Source organism: Pseudochaenichthys georgianus, chromosome 16 (genome assembly GCF_902827115.2).
Source record: "Pseudochaenichthys georgianus chromosome 16, fPseGeo1.2, whole genome shotgun sequence".
Lineage (NCBI taxonomy): Eukaryota > Metazoa > Chordata > Actinopteri > Perciformes > Channichthyidae > Pseudochaenichthys > Pseudochaenichthys georgianus.
Window position 1 is genome coordinate 47,971,261 of NC_047518.2, and position 20,405 is coordinate 47,991,665.

A 20,405-nucleotide genomic window follows, 5' to 3' on the forward strand; every position below is an offset into this window, starting at 1 on the left:
ACATGACCTATATAAATAAATATTTATCTGATCTTATAGAGCTGTTACTAAAACTCTCCCTTTGAACTGATCAATACTGTAACAAATTAAAACACTACCAAATTCACACACGAATAAAAAGTCCAGTGCATACTTCCTTCATGCCCCCCCCCTTTTTTTATCAATGTGTATTAGACTGATTTTCCACTTCCCTTTAATAGTTCTCCTCTTTTCCGCTATTTTTTATTTACCAATTGACTAATTTATGGTCAATACATCTTCTTATCTTCACTTATTTATATTTATCTTTTGTTCACGATAACAATGGTATAACAACCACACGTCTTCAATTCTGGTCCACCTAAAAATCAATGTTAAACTCTTTAGCAGTGTGTGGAACCCTGGATGTCCGAACATGCAACAATTACTTCCTCCTTTATCAAGGATTTAAAAACAGAAGTCATTTCATATTTCCTATGGTAATAACTATGCTACAATGGTGAAATCAATTATTTAGATTGGAATACGATATCTGGCTTGGCACCAGCTCTCCCTTTAACATTATCCATACAGATAAAGATTTGTCTTATAGAGTGGTTCCTAAAACTATCCCACTACTTTATTCACACGTGAATAAAAAATGTCAAAGAATATTTTGTTAACATGATGAAAAGATTGAAGAATATGGTTGTACTCTGTCATGTGGCCCCCTTTAACCCTCAGTGTGTTCTCATTTTACTCTAATAGTTTACTGCTATTTTTAATTTAATAAATCTTTCTGTCTTTACGTATTTATGCTTTAAATGTGCGTTTTGTGAATAAGTGTGTTTATGTGTAAACTCACTCATTCCCGTTTTCCTTTTCCCCTCCTCTGGTTTGCTCAAGCCGTGACCCCGGCCTCCTCACTTCTAATCGACCATGCCAACTCCTCCGATTCTGTGTTCTCTTCAGTCCATCAGCTGTAACTTCATCCGCTGTCAGCCATTGGCCCAGTTACATCTGCATGCCCCCTCATGCCAATGTTCTTGCACTGCTTTGCATTTCATCTCCTCCTTTACAGTCTCCCTGCTGTTTTATGTAGGGCGGATTCTGCTCTCATGTCCCACACTTTGCTCTTGTGCTCAGCTTGGAACTTCATGGTCCCGTCTGAGGGACTGATGAGCGTAGATTTCTGCCCGTCAGCATGCTGTTTGGTTCTGGATGCCACAGGTGGAGATAGTTCTGGCTGCAGTCTTGTTGTTGTTGTTTCAGCTCTGGTTCTCTGTCTGTTCGATGGAGAAGGAGGAGTCTCCTGTTGGGTTAGGTGTTTTGTCTGCTTGGAGGGTCGGGATCGTAGCCTTTTCTAACTCAGAGGGGGAGTCCAGGTCTCGGGACGCATTACCTATAAAAAATCTACCACACTGAGGTTAAATAAATCCAACCCTTTCCACTCTGACTCTTTCTAATCATACTATCTGTCTTAATTGTTAAATTCCATCTAAACAACATAATTGATGTCTACTAATGATATTACAAAAACTCACTCTAAAAATTGTTTCATCCATTGCTACATATTTACCCAACAACTCTTTCAGGAAACCATTTTCTCCTATACATTGAAAAACGTACATGTTTCCAGCATCACATATTCCACACACTACGAAAGAACATCCACACATTTTCTCCAATATTTTAAGCTAGTTTCTATAGCAAGATTATCATGTGTGACATAATAATCAGATGTCTTGTTTGCTAACCAAGAATATTAAACTTTAAAATCTCTTTTGGCCAGTTGAAGTCCTGCTTACTTCATCTTTAAAATCTTCTTTAATTTGAAACCAAAAAAGGTCTTCCTTCTCCACCATGATCCTATCTCTATATCAAAGTCCAGACAAACTGATGATTTATCTCTATAAACCATGAGGAATGACTCATAAAACACTATTCTCCCTTACTTCAGTTCTAAATCAAATGAGCCAGACAGGAAACCCCCTCTAACCACTTGAAATTGTTTATCTAAGTTGTGTTACAACAGGTTAGATCTGTAATGAATTAAAATCAATATTTAAGGACGTAATATAAGTTAAATATATTGTTAAGCTAATTACTGTTTTATTGTGAAGGCCTCTCTGGCGAACAGCGGCCTTTGGCTTTTATTTTGAAAGGCCGTTCCGGAACAGCGAGTCCAACTTCTAGAAACACGGCAAGTTGACAATCGGTCTAATGCATTAACTATAGTCGTGAAAGAGACAAGGAGGGGGAAGGCGTGTGGAAGCAAGCAATGAACTGAAAATGCCACCAATCCTGTTTCAACGTGATGGCGCACATCGAAAACCTAAGCGGGCATAAGCACCCCTGTCATAACTGACAAGCGTTGTAGTGGAAAATGTTATTATTATCATTCTTATTATTATTATCCTTATTATATCTTTCATATGTTTAAACCAAATGCTTCTTATTTCCTCTTGTTGTGCTTTTACCATTATTATTCTATTATATTCTCTTATGAGTTTCCCAGTCTCTGCAAGGCCACAGCTGTTTCAGCAGACTGGGAGACTCATACACAGTCACACAAAGTTCCGTTATGCTATCTACTCAAGGCCACTGGGTGTCTCATCAACAATCTGACTGTGTGAACCCAGATTGTTCTCTTTCCCACTCCTTTTCTATATAACCTTTGCTTTTCCATTGTTCTGCGCACTCTCGCGCAGACTATCTTATACTCTGTGCGACATTATTATATTATTATATCGTGTATTTGAAGCTTCAAATAAATAACCAAAAGACAGCTTTGCTTGATTCACCATTTATTTGTATTGTTCATTTGACTTGTACTCTCCAGCGCTGTGTTGGGTCCTAGATTTCCATAACAGCGTTCAAAAACCTTTCCGCTTATCCCTTAGGCTACTACTTTTCGTTTTATTCATAACCTAAAAATCCAATTGTGATGAATAGCTTGCTTTTGTACCATTACATTTACCAACATAAAACAAGGTCTGTACTAATCAACAATGACAACCTACAGACAGCTCATTTATTTAAATATACGCAATATATTGACTTCGCTTTTATTTATCTGACTTAATTAACGTGCTTCCCCCCTTTCAGCCACTAGATGGCAGCAGCAGAGCACAAATGAGCTTCACTCTTCTGAGCGAATGTCTGATTACCACAGACAATGCTCACACAGGTTATTCAGGTAAAAATCACACAGATTTATTCCCCGTACAGTTTGTCTAGCTTGATAACGTGCCTCATATGTCGTCACGCAGGACTCTCTGCCTACCTTGCGATCAACGTTATGTTTACGTCAGCCTTTCAAATTAATGTTTACAGACAAGGGAAACGAGAGCCGGTCTCGTCACAATGTAGGTGACGTTAGCGCTCTCTCCCAAGGATTTAACAGATAACAGTCCACTGACACTTTCGCTTATTCGGCCTCAGACTGTTATTTACCCCCAGTTTTAAACGGCGGCTCGATCTGAAATATCGAACATCCAGGTTTCGTCGTGTAGGAATCACACCCACAGCCCACGAACTGCACCGCTTCCACGCCACTTCAGGAATAAACTACCTGAGATCCACGCTAACTGCTTTATTTCTCGTGACGCAGGACTCTCTGTACCTTGCGATCAACGTTCACATGTTTTATATAACTTTCCTAACATGGCAAAAATATGCATTGTATACTCCATTCAAACTTCAAAAACACTCCGAAACGCCTACAGACAATCCTACAGTTTCGTTACCTTATTTGTAGTGGCGCAGGGCCCTGCTATTGTCCGAGGCGTCTAAAAGTGTTTGTTCCCGACCTAGTCTGGTCGCCTGAATCCTTCCACAGCTCATGTTTATTCGGCGTCGAGATCACCATTTGTTAGGAGATATAAATGATAACTAGGCCGCATTTCCAAATCTCCCCGCGTCCCTACACAAGCTGTTATCTTACATGAAGGAAATCCAGAGCATACACTTAACCGTTAAACAATAATCCACTTTAATGGTAATATACAATGCAATACAATCAAATACATTACCATACACAACCATATCGTATCATATGTGTAATGTCAGGAGTTGGCCTACTCCTGGCTCCTGCCCACAGGCCGCCACGACCTTCCAGTCCGAGCGACGCGAGGAGAGAGAGAGAGAACAGCAAGCCGGATAGGCTTTCATACCAAATGATACAGGAGGGGGTGGAGTTTAAGGACAACTGGTCGTCTTTCTCAGTCATCTCAAACAAACACCTCTGACCCTCACTGTCTCCTATTTCTGCAGCCTCTGCAGCCTCCACACATCCCCCCATCACATTCCAGAGACCACAGTGGGGTCTTGTTCCAGCTCCCCCACAGCAATAAAACCCTTAACAGCCCTTCACAGTTTGCATGAATACATACAAATATTTCCTTACAGGGACCACTGGCCGGGGCCCTGGAAGGGCGCTGAGTCAGAGGAAGTCTGTCATGAAGCCAGCTGCTGCTCGGCGTAACTGGCAGTGAAGAACCTGGGTCCTGGAGGGTCTCCACAGCTAGATCCTCTGCGTCTGATGGGGGGTCCCACAGATGGAGAGGCCCGATGACTGTGTCAGATGAGTTGAGGTCTGGCTGAGGGGGCGGCACCTCGACAGGCGCCAGGCCTCTGTGTCTAATGGGGTCCTGGAATAATAAGGCTTGAGCTTGTCATGGTGGACAACTTTGACTTTGGCTCTGGGGCTCTTTTTGAGTCTATAGATCAGGTCATCCAACATGCCTACAATGAAGTAAGGACCCTCGTAGGATGGCAGAAACTTTCGTACCTTGTTTTTAACCCTTTTGGTGCCTTTAATCAGGTGCCAGACTGCATCTCCCACTTTGTGTTGGGTTTGACAAATGTTTTTGTCATACTGTTTTTTAGCTCGCTCAACAGATTTCCCAAGAGCTTCTCGTGCCAGCTGGTGAGACAGCTCCAGACGTTTTCTCAGTTTCATGACATATTGAAGGGGGGTCTTAGTGTTGATATTGTCATTGTCAGGTGGCAAACCAGCGACCCGGTCGACCGGCTCAGTGACTTATTTTCCAAAAAGCATCATATTTGGTGTCAATCCGGTGGAGCTGTGTCGAGTTGCTCTATAAGCCATGAGTGCATAAAGCATCATGAGATCCCAGTCCCAGTGACCTCTGTCTGCAGTGGTAGCCAGGATTTTCTGCAGTTAACTGATTGATGTGAGGAAATTCAGCAGCTTGGATAAACTGATCCGAGTTGTTGCCTGGGTGCTGAGAGCTGCTAAGGAGTGGAAGAGGAGGACGATGAACCCAACTCCACACGGGTCAAAGTGGGAGGTAATGCCTTCAAAAGAAGAGAGAGAGTTGAGAACTAAGAAAACTGTGCTCTCTGTTGGAGAATGTGAAGATGCACTCAGACATATTTTCCTTTCAGCCCAGGGAGGAGTAACATTTAAAACCATTACTCTCAGCAGGTTGGTTGTGTATAAGGAGGAAGAGTCGGGACTCTTAGTATGTGGAGGAAGGATCCAATACTTTAATGAGGACAAAGTTGTAGGACCAATCCTACCTTATGAGGCATGGATATCCACACTTCTTGCTCAAAAGGCCCACAGAGCAAACCACCAGGAGATAGCAGGAACACTCCTACAGATGAGAAAGAAAGCCTGGGTTGTCAAAGGCAGAAGATTGGCTAAAAAGGTGGTTGACAGCTGCGTGATATGCAGAAAGGCCAGAGGAAGGAAGTGCAAGCAAGTCATGAGTGACCTGCCATCAGAGCGGACAAATCCCACAAGACCCTTTGAATACACAACTGTGGACCTGTTTGGACCATATGAGGTGAGGAAGAAAGTAAGGCTGAAAGTATGGGGCATTGTCTTCTGCTGTATGGCATCCAGAGCAATACATGTAGATGTTGTTGGAGACCAGTCAGCTGAAGGCTTCCTACTGGCCTACAAAAGATGCACTGCATTGAGGGGACATCCAAAGAAAATGTGGTCAGATCCCGGAAGCAACTTTGTAGGAGCCAGACCTTTCCTGAAGGAGCTCTACATGTTTCTGGACTGCTTAGGAAAATCTGAGCTGGAGGATGAAGCAGCCAGGAGGAGGAAGCAACCAGGGAGGAGGCAGCAGCTGTGGATGAGGAAGCAACTAGGGAGGAGGAAGCAACCAGGCAGGAGGCAGCAACCAGGGAGGAGGAAGCAGCTGTGGAGGAGGAGGAAGCAGCCAGGGAGGAGGCAGCAGCCAAGGAGGAGGAAGCAACTAGGGAGGAGGAAGCAACCAGGGAGGAGGAAGCAACCAGGGAGGAGGAAGCAACTAGGGAGGAGGAAGCAACCAGGGAGGAGGCAGCAGCTGTGGAGGAGGCAGCAGCTGTGGAGGAGGAAGCAACTAGGGAGGAGGAAGAAACTAGGGAGGAGCCCGCAGGCTGGGAGGAGGAAACAACCAGGGAGGAGGAAGCAACCAGGGAGGAGGAAGCAGCCAGAGAGGAGGAAGCTACTAGGGAGGAGGAAGCAACTAGGGAGGAGGAAGCAACCAGGGAGGAGGAAGCAACCAGGGAGAAGGAAGCTACTAGGGAGGAGGAAGCAACTAGGGAGGAGGAAGCAACCAGGGAGGAGGAAGCAGCCAGGGAGGAGGAAGCTACTACTACGGAGGAAGTAACCAGGGAGGAGGAAGCAGCCAGGGAGGAGGCAGCAGCCAGGGAGGAGGAAGCAACTAGGGAGGAGGAAGCAGCCAGGGAGGAGGAAGCTACTAGGGAGGAGGCCGCAGGCTGGGAGGAGGAGAGTGTTGCAGAGGGACAAGGCAAGGAGGAGATGGAGATCCCTGGGTCATCAAGGAGGAGGATTGGGACTGTGGGCTCCTCAAAGCAATTGGAAATGCAGTGTATTTTCACTGGTTCCTGGGAACAAATACAAATATCTTTGCCATTTAAAAATGTTTTCCTTTTCAAACTGAATACTTATGTCATAAAGAAAAACATACACACAACTGAACCAACCTGGAATACACCTGTTCAGGTGGAGATGGAATGACTCCAGCGATGTAGACCCTCTAGCGGTACCTTGTTAGCAGGATGCCACTCTTTGTGGTGGTTCCTGTCCCGGTGTACAGCTGCACACCTGGCACATCCTGGATGCACTTCACGTGGCGTCTCTGCACACTCCAAATGTGCTCCATGCGCACCTGCTCCAGCAGCGGCACCCCCATAAGGTCTCTCCCATTATTCCCCCCCAGTTTCTCCAGCAGCTGCTCAATGAGGGTGATAGTGGCCACTTCCCCGCGCGTCCTCCTGCGGCAGTACAGGCTCAGCTCCTTTTTACTGATCTTTCCGTTCACCATCTGATCAGTAAGACCTGGCACACCCTCCTGCACGAGTAGCGCCCTCTTTGCCTGCCGCAACAGAGTGAGGTCCCTTGCGTCCCACTCAAAGATGCATGCAGACAGGCAGCCCATGAAGGTGGGGTAAAGGGGATGCGCGTCAGTGGTGCAGCCAACAGCCAACCTCCTCATGAAATGCCAGATCTGGCCAATCACTGAACCTGCTGTGCAGCATGCTTGTCCCGTCACTCACACAGCAGCCACAGTCAACATACAGCAGCACTGGGGGTGGAACAGCTGCCTGGCGATACCGCTCCATCAGACCAGAGGCCATCGTGTCCAGTGCAGGCCCCTGTTTTAAAACACTTCTTTTGGCCAGGACTTAAGTCTGATGTAGTTCGTTATTGTCGAACATGTCATGTGTGCCAAGTTGTTGGTAAACCGAATCAAGTGATTCACCCTGCTCCTCTCATTCCTATTCCAGTAATGGGAGAGCCATTTGAAAGGGTGATTGTGGATTGTGTGGGACCCTTGCCTAAAACTAAAATTGGAAACCAGTTTCTCTTAATTGTCATGTGTGCTTCCACTAGGTTCCCAGAAGCCATCCCACTACGGAAAATCACTGCCCCGGTCATCACCAAGGCACTTCTGAAGTTTTTCTCCATGTTTGGTCTACCGAAGGTAGTTCAAACAGACCAAGGTACCAACTTCATGTCTAAAGTGTTTGCCCGGGTACTTGACACCTTAGGTATCAAGCATGTGACATCCAGCCCATATCATCCTGAAAGTCAGGGGGCATTAGAGAGGTTTCACCAGACTATGAAATGCATGTTAAGAAAACATTGCCATGAGTCTCATAAAGATTGGGATGACGGTGTTCCTTTAGTGTTATTTGCTGCCCGTGAAGCTGTTCAGGAGTCTCTAGGTTTTAGTCCTGCTGAGCTAGTGTTGGACATGAGGTCAGAGGTCCTTTAAGAGTTCTTAAAGAGCATTTGATCATGCCACGAAAACAGTTTGCAGTATCCCGGAGTATGTCGCCAAACTTAAGGATCGTCTACATCGTGCTTGCTCCTTGGCTAGGGAAGCTCTGACCTCTACCCAGGGGAACATGAAGAAACGCTACGACCAGAAGGCGGAAGCGCACTTGTTTCAGCCAGGTGACAAGATGTTGGTTCTATTGCCTGTACCTGGTTCTGCTATGTCTACTAAATGTGCTGGTCCTTATGTTGTAGATAAGAAGCTCGGTGAAACAAACTACGTCATTCAAACACCTGACCGCAGACGTCCTACCAGAGTGTCATATCAACATGCTAAAGAAGTACTGCACCAGGGATGACCAAAGTGAGTCTTCTAAAGCTCACCAGGTGGAGACAACCGTCTCTCCTATGGCTTCAGTTTCAAAGGTGAGCTCAAATGAGGATGAGTTGGTGATGCGCAGTGCAACACCACAGGGGGCAAGACTAAGCAATACTGAGGTATTGGCTGATTTGCCCAATTACTTGTCTCATCTTCCTGATATCCAAGGAAGTGAGATACAGAAACTGATATTTGACTTTGCATGTCTTTTTAATGACACTCCCTCACAAACTTCTGTCCTAGCTCATGATGTGGTTTTGACCAACCCCTCGCTCATCAAACAGTTTGCGTACAGAGTTAACCCAGTTAAGAGAGAGGCTATGAAAAGGGAAGTTGAGTATCTACTTAAAAACGGATTTGCAAGGCCTAGTTCCAGTCCCTGGAGTTCCCCTTGTGTGCTAGACACAAAGTCAGATGGAAGTCCCAGAGTTTGCACTGACTTTTGCAAGGTTATTGATGACTGCATCGATAACATTGGTCCTGCACAATTTGTCAGTAAGCTGGACATGTTAAAGGGATACTGGCAAGTTACTTTAACATAGCGTGCTTCTGACATCTCAGCCTTTGTGACACCTGACAGTTTCCTTCAGTGTGCTGTGATGCCTTTCGGTATGTGTAACGCGCCTGCCACCTTTCAGAGGCTTGTACATCTTGTATTAGGACATGTTCCAAACTGTAAGGCATATCTGGACGACATTGTTGTCTATTCTAATGACTGGTCTAGCCACATGTCTACCTTAAGAGAAGTTTTTAAATGCTTGTCGGCCGCATCCCTAACGCTTAACCTTGCCAAATGTGAGTTTGGAAAAGGTACCGTTCTCTACCTTGGTCAGCAGGTTGGTCGGGGCAGGTGTGCCCTGCTGATACAAAGACCAGGGCAATTGCCTCCCTCCCAGTGCCATCCACCAGGAGGGAACTTCGCCGCTTCCTAGGAATGGCAGGGTACTATCGCCGTTTCTGCAGAAACTTCTCCTCGGTGGCGGCCCCACTCACTACGTTGACCAGTCCCTCAAAGCCTTTCGTTTGGTCCGGTGAGTGTCAACAGTCATTTGAGAGCCTAAAAGGTATTCTGTGTTGTACTCCTGTTCTTTCTGCACCAGACTTTTCGAAGCCATTCAAGCTTGAGGTCGATGCCAGTGGAGTTGAGACAGGGGCTGTTCTTCTACAAGAAGATGCACAGGCCATCGATCACCCCGTGAACTACTTCTCCCGAAAGTTCAACAAACATCAGTTGAAGTACTCTACTATTGAAAAGAAGCTTTAGCTCTATTGTTTGCCTTGCAGCACTTTGAGGTGTATCTTGGCTCCAGTGTAAAACCTATTAAGGTATACACTGATCACAATCCGCTGGTTTTTCTTTCAAGGATGTACAACCACAATCAACGCCTTATGCGTTGGTCGTTGATTGTCCAGAACTACAACCTTGACATAAGCCATAAAAAGGGGTCCGATAATGTTCTTGCCGATGCACTATCTCGTGCTATGTAAATGGAAATGTCCATTGTAAGGGCCAAACATACTGTTTGGATTTATATGTGTGGGGGTGTTACGTGCCAGGCAGGCTGTACATGTGTGGTTTTCCTTCCCTCCTGTGTTTCTCTCTTCTCCCTGTCTTCTGCACAGCTAATCAGCAGCTGATCGGTATCTGCCTGTGCACCTGAGTCTGATGGCTGATTGGATCCTCTCACCCTCAGCTGGCCTATCAGCAGCCAGGGCCGACCATAAAGGAGGCACCCAGGAAGTCTTCTCTCTCTCACTCTGGGCCTGTTGCTGATGAAGGAGCCTGCAGTGTTTAGCAACTAATTCTCTTTGTATTGTGTGACCTTTTTGAAAGTGTGTGTGTTGAGAGGTGGAGGAGTTAGGTAAGTCTGGGGTACCCTGTACATTTCTCCCCACATAGCTAACTAATGTTTAGACACACTAGGTTAGCGGATTGTTGCCACCCCTGTATATTGTTTTGTCAAAGTCTTTGTAGTTAGTTAGTGAGGGTTTTTGTTTGAGTTTGGTTTCAAAGGATAGATGTAGAGATAGGCCTGGTTTTGTTATACTTGTTTATTTTGTTTGGCACAATCCTTTGACTCCTCCTCCTCCTCCTCCTCCTCCTCCGAGTGTTTCAGTTATATGTACATTAGTTAGGTGCTTCAGGAGATTGGCATTGCTGTTTTTCGATGTGGACAATGCTTTCTGTCCTGCACACAGTTTACCGTATGATTTTTTGCGTCCTTTATCCCCACAAATTGAAAATAGTGGTTATATTTCCAAGTTGCAAATGCGCTGCTGCTCTCGCTGATACTTGCATCTGCAATTGTGTGTGTGTGTGTGTGTGTGTTAGCATTAGCAAGTGTTCGTGTGTGTGTATTTTCCCCATAAGGCGAGACCCGCCCAACTCTGTCTCTGATTGGCTTACCCTGAAATGTTACCTCGCGTTAACCAATCATCACTCCTCTCTGGTTACTTTCACTTTTCCATGGTGCTGTGAGAGGACATTGCTGTATTCGCCTGTAAGTTACATCCGCAGGGAGATTCGGTTCAGTTCCATCACACAATGTAACACAGTAACGCACCCATTTAAATCACAGTAACTATAACGGCGTTACTTAATGGGAATAGGTAACTAGTAACGCTATTAGTTACCGCAAAAAGTAGTTGCGTTACAGTAAAGCGTGAAAGTAACGCGTTAGCCCCAACACTGGTCCTGAGGAGATGTAACCATTATTAAAACAAGAAATAGTCGAGTCAAGGGGTCGAAGAAATAAACATTTGTGATTATTAGCGAATCGGTTGCAGGTGGGTGAAAACAGGCTTAGGGAGTAACGTATTACATGTAACGGCATTAGGTCATCAGGATACAAAATAGACAAATGTATTCCCTTACCAACACACTTGGTCTTTTTAAAACGATTGCGCCATTTAAATCCTTTGTCACAAACTTTGCAGATCTATTTTTCCTCTCCTGTGTGGATTCTCATGTGTCTCTTTAAATGTCCACTCCGTGAAAAAGCTTTCTTACAGACTGTACAGGTGAATGGTTTCTCTCCTGTGTGGACTCTCATGTGTCTCTTTAAATGTCCATTATGTGACAAAGCTTTCTTACAGACTGTACAGGTGAATGGTTTCTCTTCTGTGTGGATTCTCATGTGTTTCTTTAAAATTCCACCATGTGAAAAAGCTTTCTTACAGACTGAGCAGCTGTGTGGTTTATCTCCTGTGTGGATTATCATGTGGTCCTTTAAACTTCCACTATGTGAAAAAGCTTTCTTACAGACTGTACAGGTGAATGGTTTCTCTCCTGTGTGGATTCTCATGTGTTTCTTTAAACTTCCACTATTTGAAAAAGCTTTCTTACAGACTGTACAGGTGAATGGTTTCTCTCCTGTGTGGATTCTCATGTGTTTCTTTAAACTTCCACTATGTGAAAAAGCTTTCTTACAAACTGTACAGGTGAATGGTTTCTCTCCTGTGTGGATTCTCATGTGTTTCTTTAAACTTCCACTACGTGAAAAAGCTTTCTTACAGACTGTACAGCTGAATGGTTTCTCTCCTGTGTGGACTCTCATGTGTCTCTTTAAATGTCCATTATATGAAAAAGCTTTCTTACAGACTGTACAGGTGAATGGTTTCTCTTCTGTGTGGATTCTCACGTGGTTCTTTAAACTTCCACTATGTGAAAAAGCTTTCTTACAGACTGTACAGGTGAATGGTTTCTCTCCCGTGTGGATTCTCATGTGTATCTTTAAACTTTCACTTTGTGAAAAAGCTTTCTTACAGACTGTACAGGTGAATGGTTTATCTCCTGTGTGGACTCTCATGTGTCTCTTTAAATTTCCACTCAGTGGAAAAGCTTTCTTACAGACTGAGCAGCTGAATGGTTTCTTTTCATCACTACATTGTGGATCACTGACAGATTCATGTCTATTTTTCAGTGAGTTTGAGCCTGATGCAGGTTCTCTGGTCTCTTTCCAATCAGCACTGTCTTCAGTGTCAGGTTCAGAAGCGTCTCCAGTGTCAGGTTCAGAAGAGTCTTCAGTGTGGTCCTCAGTCTCGGGTTGTAAACTGCTCTCTGGATCTGAGTTCCTGGCTGGTTCTCGTCCTCGACAGACATCTCCATCAGCTTCTGTTTCCATGTGTTCAGTTTGTCTTTGATGAGGCTGAGAGGATTGAGGTTTCTCTTCATCATCTTCACTCTTCACAGGGTCAGGAGTGAAAGTGGACTTGGTGATATCAGCCACCTCCAGCTCCTGAAGCTGCTCCCCCTCCTGTTCCTGCTTAATGTGTGTGGGGGGCTCTGGGTCCTCCTGGTCCAGACTGGTGCTGCACTCCTGCTGGTCAGGGAGAAGCTCTTCTTTAACCACCACCAGCTGCTGGACGTCTGCAGGAAACAGGAAACACAGTCAGAAGAAACTGTTAACTGTTAGCATTTAAAAACCTCATCACCATTACAATGGGAGACATTTTGCAGCCCTAATTAATGCCTGTTTTTATATTATCTTTCTTAGTCCCACCTATTGTCTATTTCTCATGTAGCCCAGCCCCTTTCCACTTCCAGTTCAAAATGTAAAAGGGTTTTTTCTTCTGGCGTAGCACTAGCCGCAATGTAAACAATGAATTGTATTTGGGATCGTTCACAGATACACTACGCCAACAGTATCGAATGAACATACTCTGTTACAAATTTAAATCATTTATTCAAACTGTATTTAATTAAAAGTATGCAAGTATTAACAGAACATTTGACGGCACCTTCCTATGCAACAGTAATGATGGTGCAGTAAAATGTTCCCTGTCAGTGTTTAATTAGGGCCCGAGCACGGAGCACAAGGACCCAACGGCGTCCTAGCATGAAGTGCGAGGAACCTATTGTTATTGGTGGAATTATTATTATTATTAGGGCCCGAGCACGGAGCGCTTGGACCCAACGGCGTCCTAGCACAAAGTGCGAGGAACCTATTGTTCTCCGTGGTATTATTATTATTAGGGCCCGAGCACGGAGCGCTAGGACCCGACAGCGTCCTAGCACGAAGTGCGAGAAAACGTATTGTTATTGGTAGAATTATTCTTATTAGTCGCCATCATTCCTTCTTTTGAGGGCTTTAGGACGCTTAAAAAGTTGTATAATTTGGCACGGACGCCCGAACCAGTAAAAATTACAACATTCTTGACTCAATGGGATAAAATATTTCAACTTGCTCGCTAGCGCCACCCATCAAAATCCCAATTCGGAATACATTTACAAAGTCGCACCGTAACTCATTTGCACACATATCCGGGTGGACCTGCTCTACAAATAATCCTCTTGGAACCCTAAGCTCCACCTACTTTTTTTTTATTTAAATTTGCATAATGTTCAAAACAGTTAAATATTCACTTAAATTTCAATTTTCCGTTTTTCAACACCAAACTTCGTATCCAGCATCGGTGGAGGGTCTTGGGACACACATCAGAGCCCACGAACTTTTCGAGAATGTAAAAAAAAAAACGTACATTTTCAAAAGAACTGCTCCCCCTATTGTGTGGTAGTCACATATAGTTTCTCACATTCACGAATTTTGGCACAGACATTCCTCATGGAATTGCGGACATATTTGTAAATATATTCCATTAGCCCCGCCCCTCAGAAAGTCGGCCATTTTGAAAAATATGCGTTTTTCAGCCATTTCAAGCACGTTCTTGCGAACTCCTCCTAGGGGAATGATCGGAAAAATTCCAATGCAAAACTGGTTTAGACCCGATCCAATAAGATACTTAATTGCGGAGCACATTTTTGAAAAATTACTCGTGGAGGTCGTAAGCTAACGGCGAATACACCATTTTTGACGATTTACATGTCGCAAATTGCTCCAAACTGCTCGCATATTGTTTTTCCGATATTCACGAAACGCTGTATACACATTACTATTATGATTGCACACATATTTCAAAGTGCCTTCCATTAGCCCCGCCCCTCAGGAAGTCGGCCATTTGAAAAATGTGCGTTTTTCATGCATTTTAAGCACATTCTTGCGAACTCCTCCTAGGGGAATGATCAGAAAAATTCAATTCCAGGACAAATTCAACCCCTATCCAATATAATGCTAAATTGCGAAGAAAATAGTTGCTAGCTCAAACGGGGAGCTCGTAAGCTAACGAAGAATGTACCATTTTTGATGATTTACATGTCACAAATTCATCCAAACTACTACATTTCCATTTTTGGAAACCTTTAAAAAGTGGCACCGTAACTCCGAATGACCTGACATTTTGCCCACTTATTTGGATGGACCTACTCTACATATTATGTCCTTGAACCCCAAAGCTCCACCTACTTCATTTTTTTTAAATTAGCATAATGTTAAAAACAGTGAAATATTACCTTACATTTCCATGTTTTCTTTTTCAACGCCAAACTTAGTATACAGCATTAGTGGAGGGTCAGACACATTACCGTAGAAAATGAGCATGTTCAGTCGATAAATATGCCCGTCATTAATCTAAATGCGGGGCTTAGAAATAAATGCTCATAACTCCTAAACCACCCACCCACACACACACACACACTCTGCTGGCGGCAAAATCTATTACAACAGACACATATACACTCCACAACAGACGCCTACTGACTGTACAACACACACATACAGCTCCTAAAGCATTTAATGTATATCAGGCTACAGCCCTTGTATACTTTATTATGTGAAGCACTATATGGTTTCATGAAAAATATCTACTGTTTACTTGTAGATATCTACAAAAGCATACAAATAAAGTGTGTAATGTAGGCCTGTTACATATATTATTGATGTTCTCACTGTAAACATCGCGTCACAATGAAAGCGGTTGTATTAAAAAAAAATGGCCTAACATCCACGCGACATGTGATTAAAAAAAACGGTAAAGTGCAGAAAGTCTGATGCACATTTGATCATCTTGAATAACTTATAATCACAACGGGAACAGTTTGCAGAGCTGTGCTTCGTTGACAAAAGTTCAGCCATGCGTCACGCCTCTTTTAAACCTCACTGTTGGCTGAAATCGACTCCCGAGAACTCATCAGTGTACCCTCGGTTATAGCTCCTCCAGAGAGACTCCTCTCTCCTTTCTCCTCTAAATCAGTGTATCCTCGGTTATAGCTCCTCCAGAGAGAGACTCCTCTCTCCTCTGCATCAGTGTACCCTCGGTTATAGCTCCTCCAGAGAGACTCCTCTCTCTCCTTTCTCCTCTAAATCAGTGTATCCTCGGTTATAGCTCCTCCAGAGAGAGACTCCTCTCTCCTCTGCATCAGTGTACCCTCGGTTATAGCTCCTCCAGAGAGACTTCTCTCTCCTTTCTACTCTAAATCAGTGTATCCTCGGTTACGGCTCCTCCAGACAGCCTCCTCGATAATCGATCCTCGACGACCCTTTAGAGAAATTTGTTTTCCTTCGAGACGGCGTGCCGACATCCGTTTCCGGGTCGCTGCCGGAGGACCTCGGAGTCTGGGACGCGAAAATTATAGAAATGAGAAACGGCTCATTTCCCAGGACGCGCGCGCCGGGACAACCGGCTGCCCTCCCCGACAGGCGCACGGACGCGAGGGCCCGCTCATCACTGCGCGCACAAGTGCGACGGCAGTTTTAATTTTTTTTTTTTTTCTGCTAGCGTTTCCTGTTTTTGAGGCCTTTAGGACGCTAACAAAGTTGTATAATTGTGCACGGACGCCAAGACTGGTGAAAACTACCTTATTCTGGAGTCAATGGGTTCAATTTGTCCAACTTGCTCGCTAGCGCCACCTATCAAAATCCCAATTTGGAATACATTTACAAAGTCGCACCGTAACTCCGAATGACCTGAAATGTTTCACACATATCCGGGAGGACCTGTTCTACAAATAATCCTCTTAAATCCTCTTTTTTTTTTTAAATAGCATAATTTACATAATCAGTTAAATATTCCCTTACATTTCGTATACAGCATTGGTGGAGGGTCAGACACATTATCCTAGGAGATGAGCATGAGCAAACGATAAATATTTCCACCATGAATTAAAACGTACTCGCAAAAAGGCGGGGCTTAGAAATAAATGCTCATAACTCATCAACAATGTATCCATTCACCACAGATTTTGGTGTAAAGGTTCAGTCTGTCTTGGGAAATAGGCACACCAAATAATTTTCATTTCGGACTATAGGGGGCGCCAAAAACACCACCAATTTATAAATCAAGAGCGGATGGACGAATTACTTTTTTATTTTTTTTACACATACTCTCGGGGTGACTACGAACTCAGATTTAAAGTGTCGCAACAAATTCAGAATGTGGGCGTCGCCTATACATTTTTTTTAAATTGCGATAGCATAAAATGAGCTTTGGACGCAAAACGGTATACACATTACTATTATGATTGCACACACATTTTAAATTGCTTTCCTTTAGCCCCGCCCCCCAGGAAGTCGGCCATTTTGAAAAATGTGCGTTTTTCAGCCATTTTAAGCACATTTCTGCAGACTCCTAGGGGAATGATTGGAAAAATTCCAATCCAGGACAAGTTCAGCCCATTTCCAATGTGATGCTAAATTGCGAAGGAATAATTGATCGCTCAAACCATGAGCTTGTAAGCGAACGGAGAATGTTCAATTTTTTACCATTTACATGTCACACATTACTACAAATGACTCCAAACTACTCGCGTATAGTTTTTCCAATATTCACGAAGCACTGTATACATATTGCCATTATAATTGCACACATATTTCAAATTCCCTTCCATTAGCCCCACCCATCAGAAAGTCGGCCATTTTGAAAAATGTGCGTTTTTCATGCATTTTAAGCATATTTCTCCTAGGGGAATGATTGGAAAAATTCCAATCCAGGACACCTTCAGCCCCTATCCAATATGATGATAAACTGAGAAGAACATTTTTCATAGCTCAATCGTGGAGGTCATAAGCTAACAGCGAATACACCATTTTTGACGATTTACATGTCGTAAATTACTCCACCCTACTCAGAAATATAGTTATTCCGATATTCACGAAACACTGTATACTAGGGGTGTAACGGAACACGTACCCGTACCGAAATTATTCGGTACGGGCCCTTCGGTTCGGTACACGTGTGTACCGAAGTTTACCGAATGAATATAACGTTAAACGTAAAAAAATTGAGAACGTGAACAACTTCTTGGAAGTAATCTCAGGTGCTGCGTCGCAGCATTCAGGGTAATTTGCTCCCATTGTGTTCATCGCGTCATAGAGCGAGAAAGTCATTTCATTGGACGAGCTGGTCACAGGGATGCGTTCAAATGTAGTCAGTAATTTGAGGAACTATCAAAATGGCGAACGCAGATAAAGTTGAGCTAGAAAATCCTCCAGCATCATTGAAGTCTCCGGTTTGGGAACATTTTGGTTTCGCAGTTACGTACAAGGATGACGGACAAAGACAGGTAGACCGAACCCAAGTTGTTTGTCGGCATTGTTAAACTAAAATTGGTTACGCGGCTGGCAATATATCAAACTTGCACACTCATTTGAAAAGGCATCCCCCGAACGTGAATATCACCGGTACCAAAAGACTGAAGTGCAAACCCAACTCCCACTAGCATTTAAGCCTCCACCACTCGCAAAAACTTCAGACCGAGCCAAAGCTATTACAAACGGTAAATATCCTTATGTTGCCATGTTAGCAAAGCGCTATCTGGCTGTATCTGCTACTACCTCTGTTCCTAGCGAGAGGGTGTTCTCCACAGCAGGAGACATTGCTAGTGCCAGCAGATCTGCCCTTTCAGCAAGCAATGTGGACATGTTCATCTTTCTTTAAAAAAACATGAAAATACAATGACAAGCAAGTCCTAATGTCAAACTGGCTGCTTAGGTACTAGTACAGTACAGTTCAAACCCAGATTATTTCAGTTCATCGAAATGCTGCACCTTAACATTTATGTTATTATATTTTATATTTATTTGAGTGAATATTCATAGTTTAATAATAATTAAAAACCCAAAACTAAGTTTATGTTTTGTGAGTACTAGTACAGTAAAGTTCAAATACAGATTATTTCAGTTCATCGAAATGCTGCACCTTAATGTTTATTTTATTATATTTTGTATTTATTTGAGTGAATATATTATTCACAGTTTAATAATAATTTGAAAAAAAATGTGTTGTGTTTTGTGATAATTTTTTCTCCTGTACCGAAAACGTACCGAACCGTGACCTAAAAACCGAGGTACGTACCGAACCGAAATGTTTGTGAACCGTTACACCCCTACTGTATACACATGGCTCTTATGATTGCGGAAACATTTCAAATTGGCTTTTATTAGCCCCGCCCCCGACAAAGTCGGACATTTTGAAAAATGTGGGTTTTTCATGCATTTTAAGGACATTTCTTCAAACTCCTCAAGAGGGAAATGATCGGAAAGATTCCAATCCAGGACAACTTCAGCGCATATCCAATGTCATGCTACATTGTGAAGGAATAGTCCTTCGCGCAAAACGGGGAGCTCGTAGGCTAACGGTGAATGTACCATTTTGACCAATTATATGTCAGATAAGCTACTGAGGCCTGCCTGTCTGGCACATCATCTGCAACACACACACACACACACACACGAAAAATATTCCTCTAAGGTACATTTAGAACAGATCAAAAATGTGCAATTAATCACGATTAACTATTTTAATCGACTGACACCCCTAATTACATTACATGACACTTTTATCCAAAGTGACTTACATACATTCAGTACTGTGGACAATCCCCACAGGAGCAATTTGGGGTGAAGTGTTTTGCCCAGGGACACAACGACATGCTGACTGCAGTGGGATTCGAACTGGCTACCCCCTGATTCCAAGTCCAGCACACTATCCACTGAGCCACAGCCACTCAATGGCATATTATTCAATGTAATCTTTATAAATATATTTATTTTGGTAGGTTTGCTCTTCCGTAATACATATTAATTATTATAATAAAAGTACATGTGTCTAATAATACTTACATAATTGTACTTAAATAAGATATGAATGCAGTACTTTAACTGGAAATGGAGTATTTTCACAGTGTGGTGTTTGTACTTTTACTTCAGGATCTGCTACCTGCAGCAAGTGCTGATAAAGTGTTATTAATGTGATAATAAAGTGCTACTGAAGAGTGTAAAGTGTTAATTAAGGGTAAAGGGAACAGACCTGCTCTGTGGATCCGAAGCTGAGGCTGTAAAACAGCGTCCAGAAGCTTCTGGAGTCTCTTGTTCTCCTCTTTGGAAAGAAACAGCTCCTCCTCGAGCTCTGCTATTGTTTGTTCAAACAGAGCAAATATCTCTTCATTAGCAGCAGTGGTCGCTGCTTCTTCAACGACAGCAGCATTTGGACTTTACTCATGTTTCCTAGATCACCTTTTCCTGCAGACTCCGTTAAACACACCGTTTCTCTCTGCATCAAACTCTCAATCTGACTAGTGTTGCTAACGTGTTTCCAGCTAGCATGCTAAGCTAGCTCCTGTAGTCCGAGGTAAACGCTCCAGAAAAAGAGCACACAGTCCATTCGGAGGTTTATCCAGACACACAGACGATGGATCAGTAGAGCTGGAGCTCACACACACTTTCTCAGGAACACAGAGAGAGAACCGTAGCGACGAGACGCCACATGGATCCAGGTTCTTGTTCTACTTCTTCTTCTTCTTCTCTCGGTTTTTGGAGGATTGCAAACAGCTTTAAGGTGCATACCGCCACCTACTGTACAAGAGTGTGTATCACCATATCATCCTATCACCACTCAAATACTTAAGAATGGCCTTCCTGCCTCTCTTACCCCCTCACCTTCTGTTCCCAGTGTCTCCATCAGGCT

General features: G+C 43.6%; 2 protein-coding genes across 2 annotated transcripts in view; both read right to left on the reverse strand.

Annotated features, from left to right (window-relative positions):
• LOC117460754 (gastrula zinc finger protein XlCGF57.1-like) overlaps positions 1 to 20,405 on the reverse strand; it is a 38,802-nt gene that overhangs the window by 18,096 nt on the left and 301 nt on the right. Inside the window, exon 2 of the mRNA XM_071206107.1 lies at positions 19,749 to 19,907. Within this exon, the coding sequence (XP_071062208.1) occupies positions 19,749 to 19,907 (159 nt within the window). The remainder of the gene's footprint in view (positions 1 to 19,748; positions 19,908 to 20,405) is intronic.
• On the reverse strand, positions 11,359 to 12,965 carry LOC117461019 (gastrula zinc finger protein XlCGF57.1-like). The gene has a single exon (XM_034102698.2). The coding sequence runs from the start codon at positions 12,728 to 12,730 to the stop codon at positions 11,546 to 11,548; it is 1,185 nt and encodes a 394-aa protein (XP_033958589.2). The 5' UTR covers positions 12,731 to 12,965; the 3' UTR covers positions 11,359 to 11,545.

What these genes read in the sequence shown, in the direction of transcription:
- LOC117461019 (XM_034102698.2), bottom strand. Translation starts at nt 12,730, where the DNA reads ATGGAAACAGAAGCTGATGGAGATGTCTGTCGAGGACGAGAACCAGCC.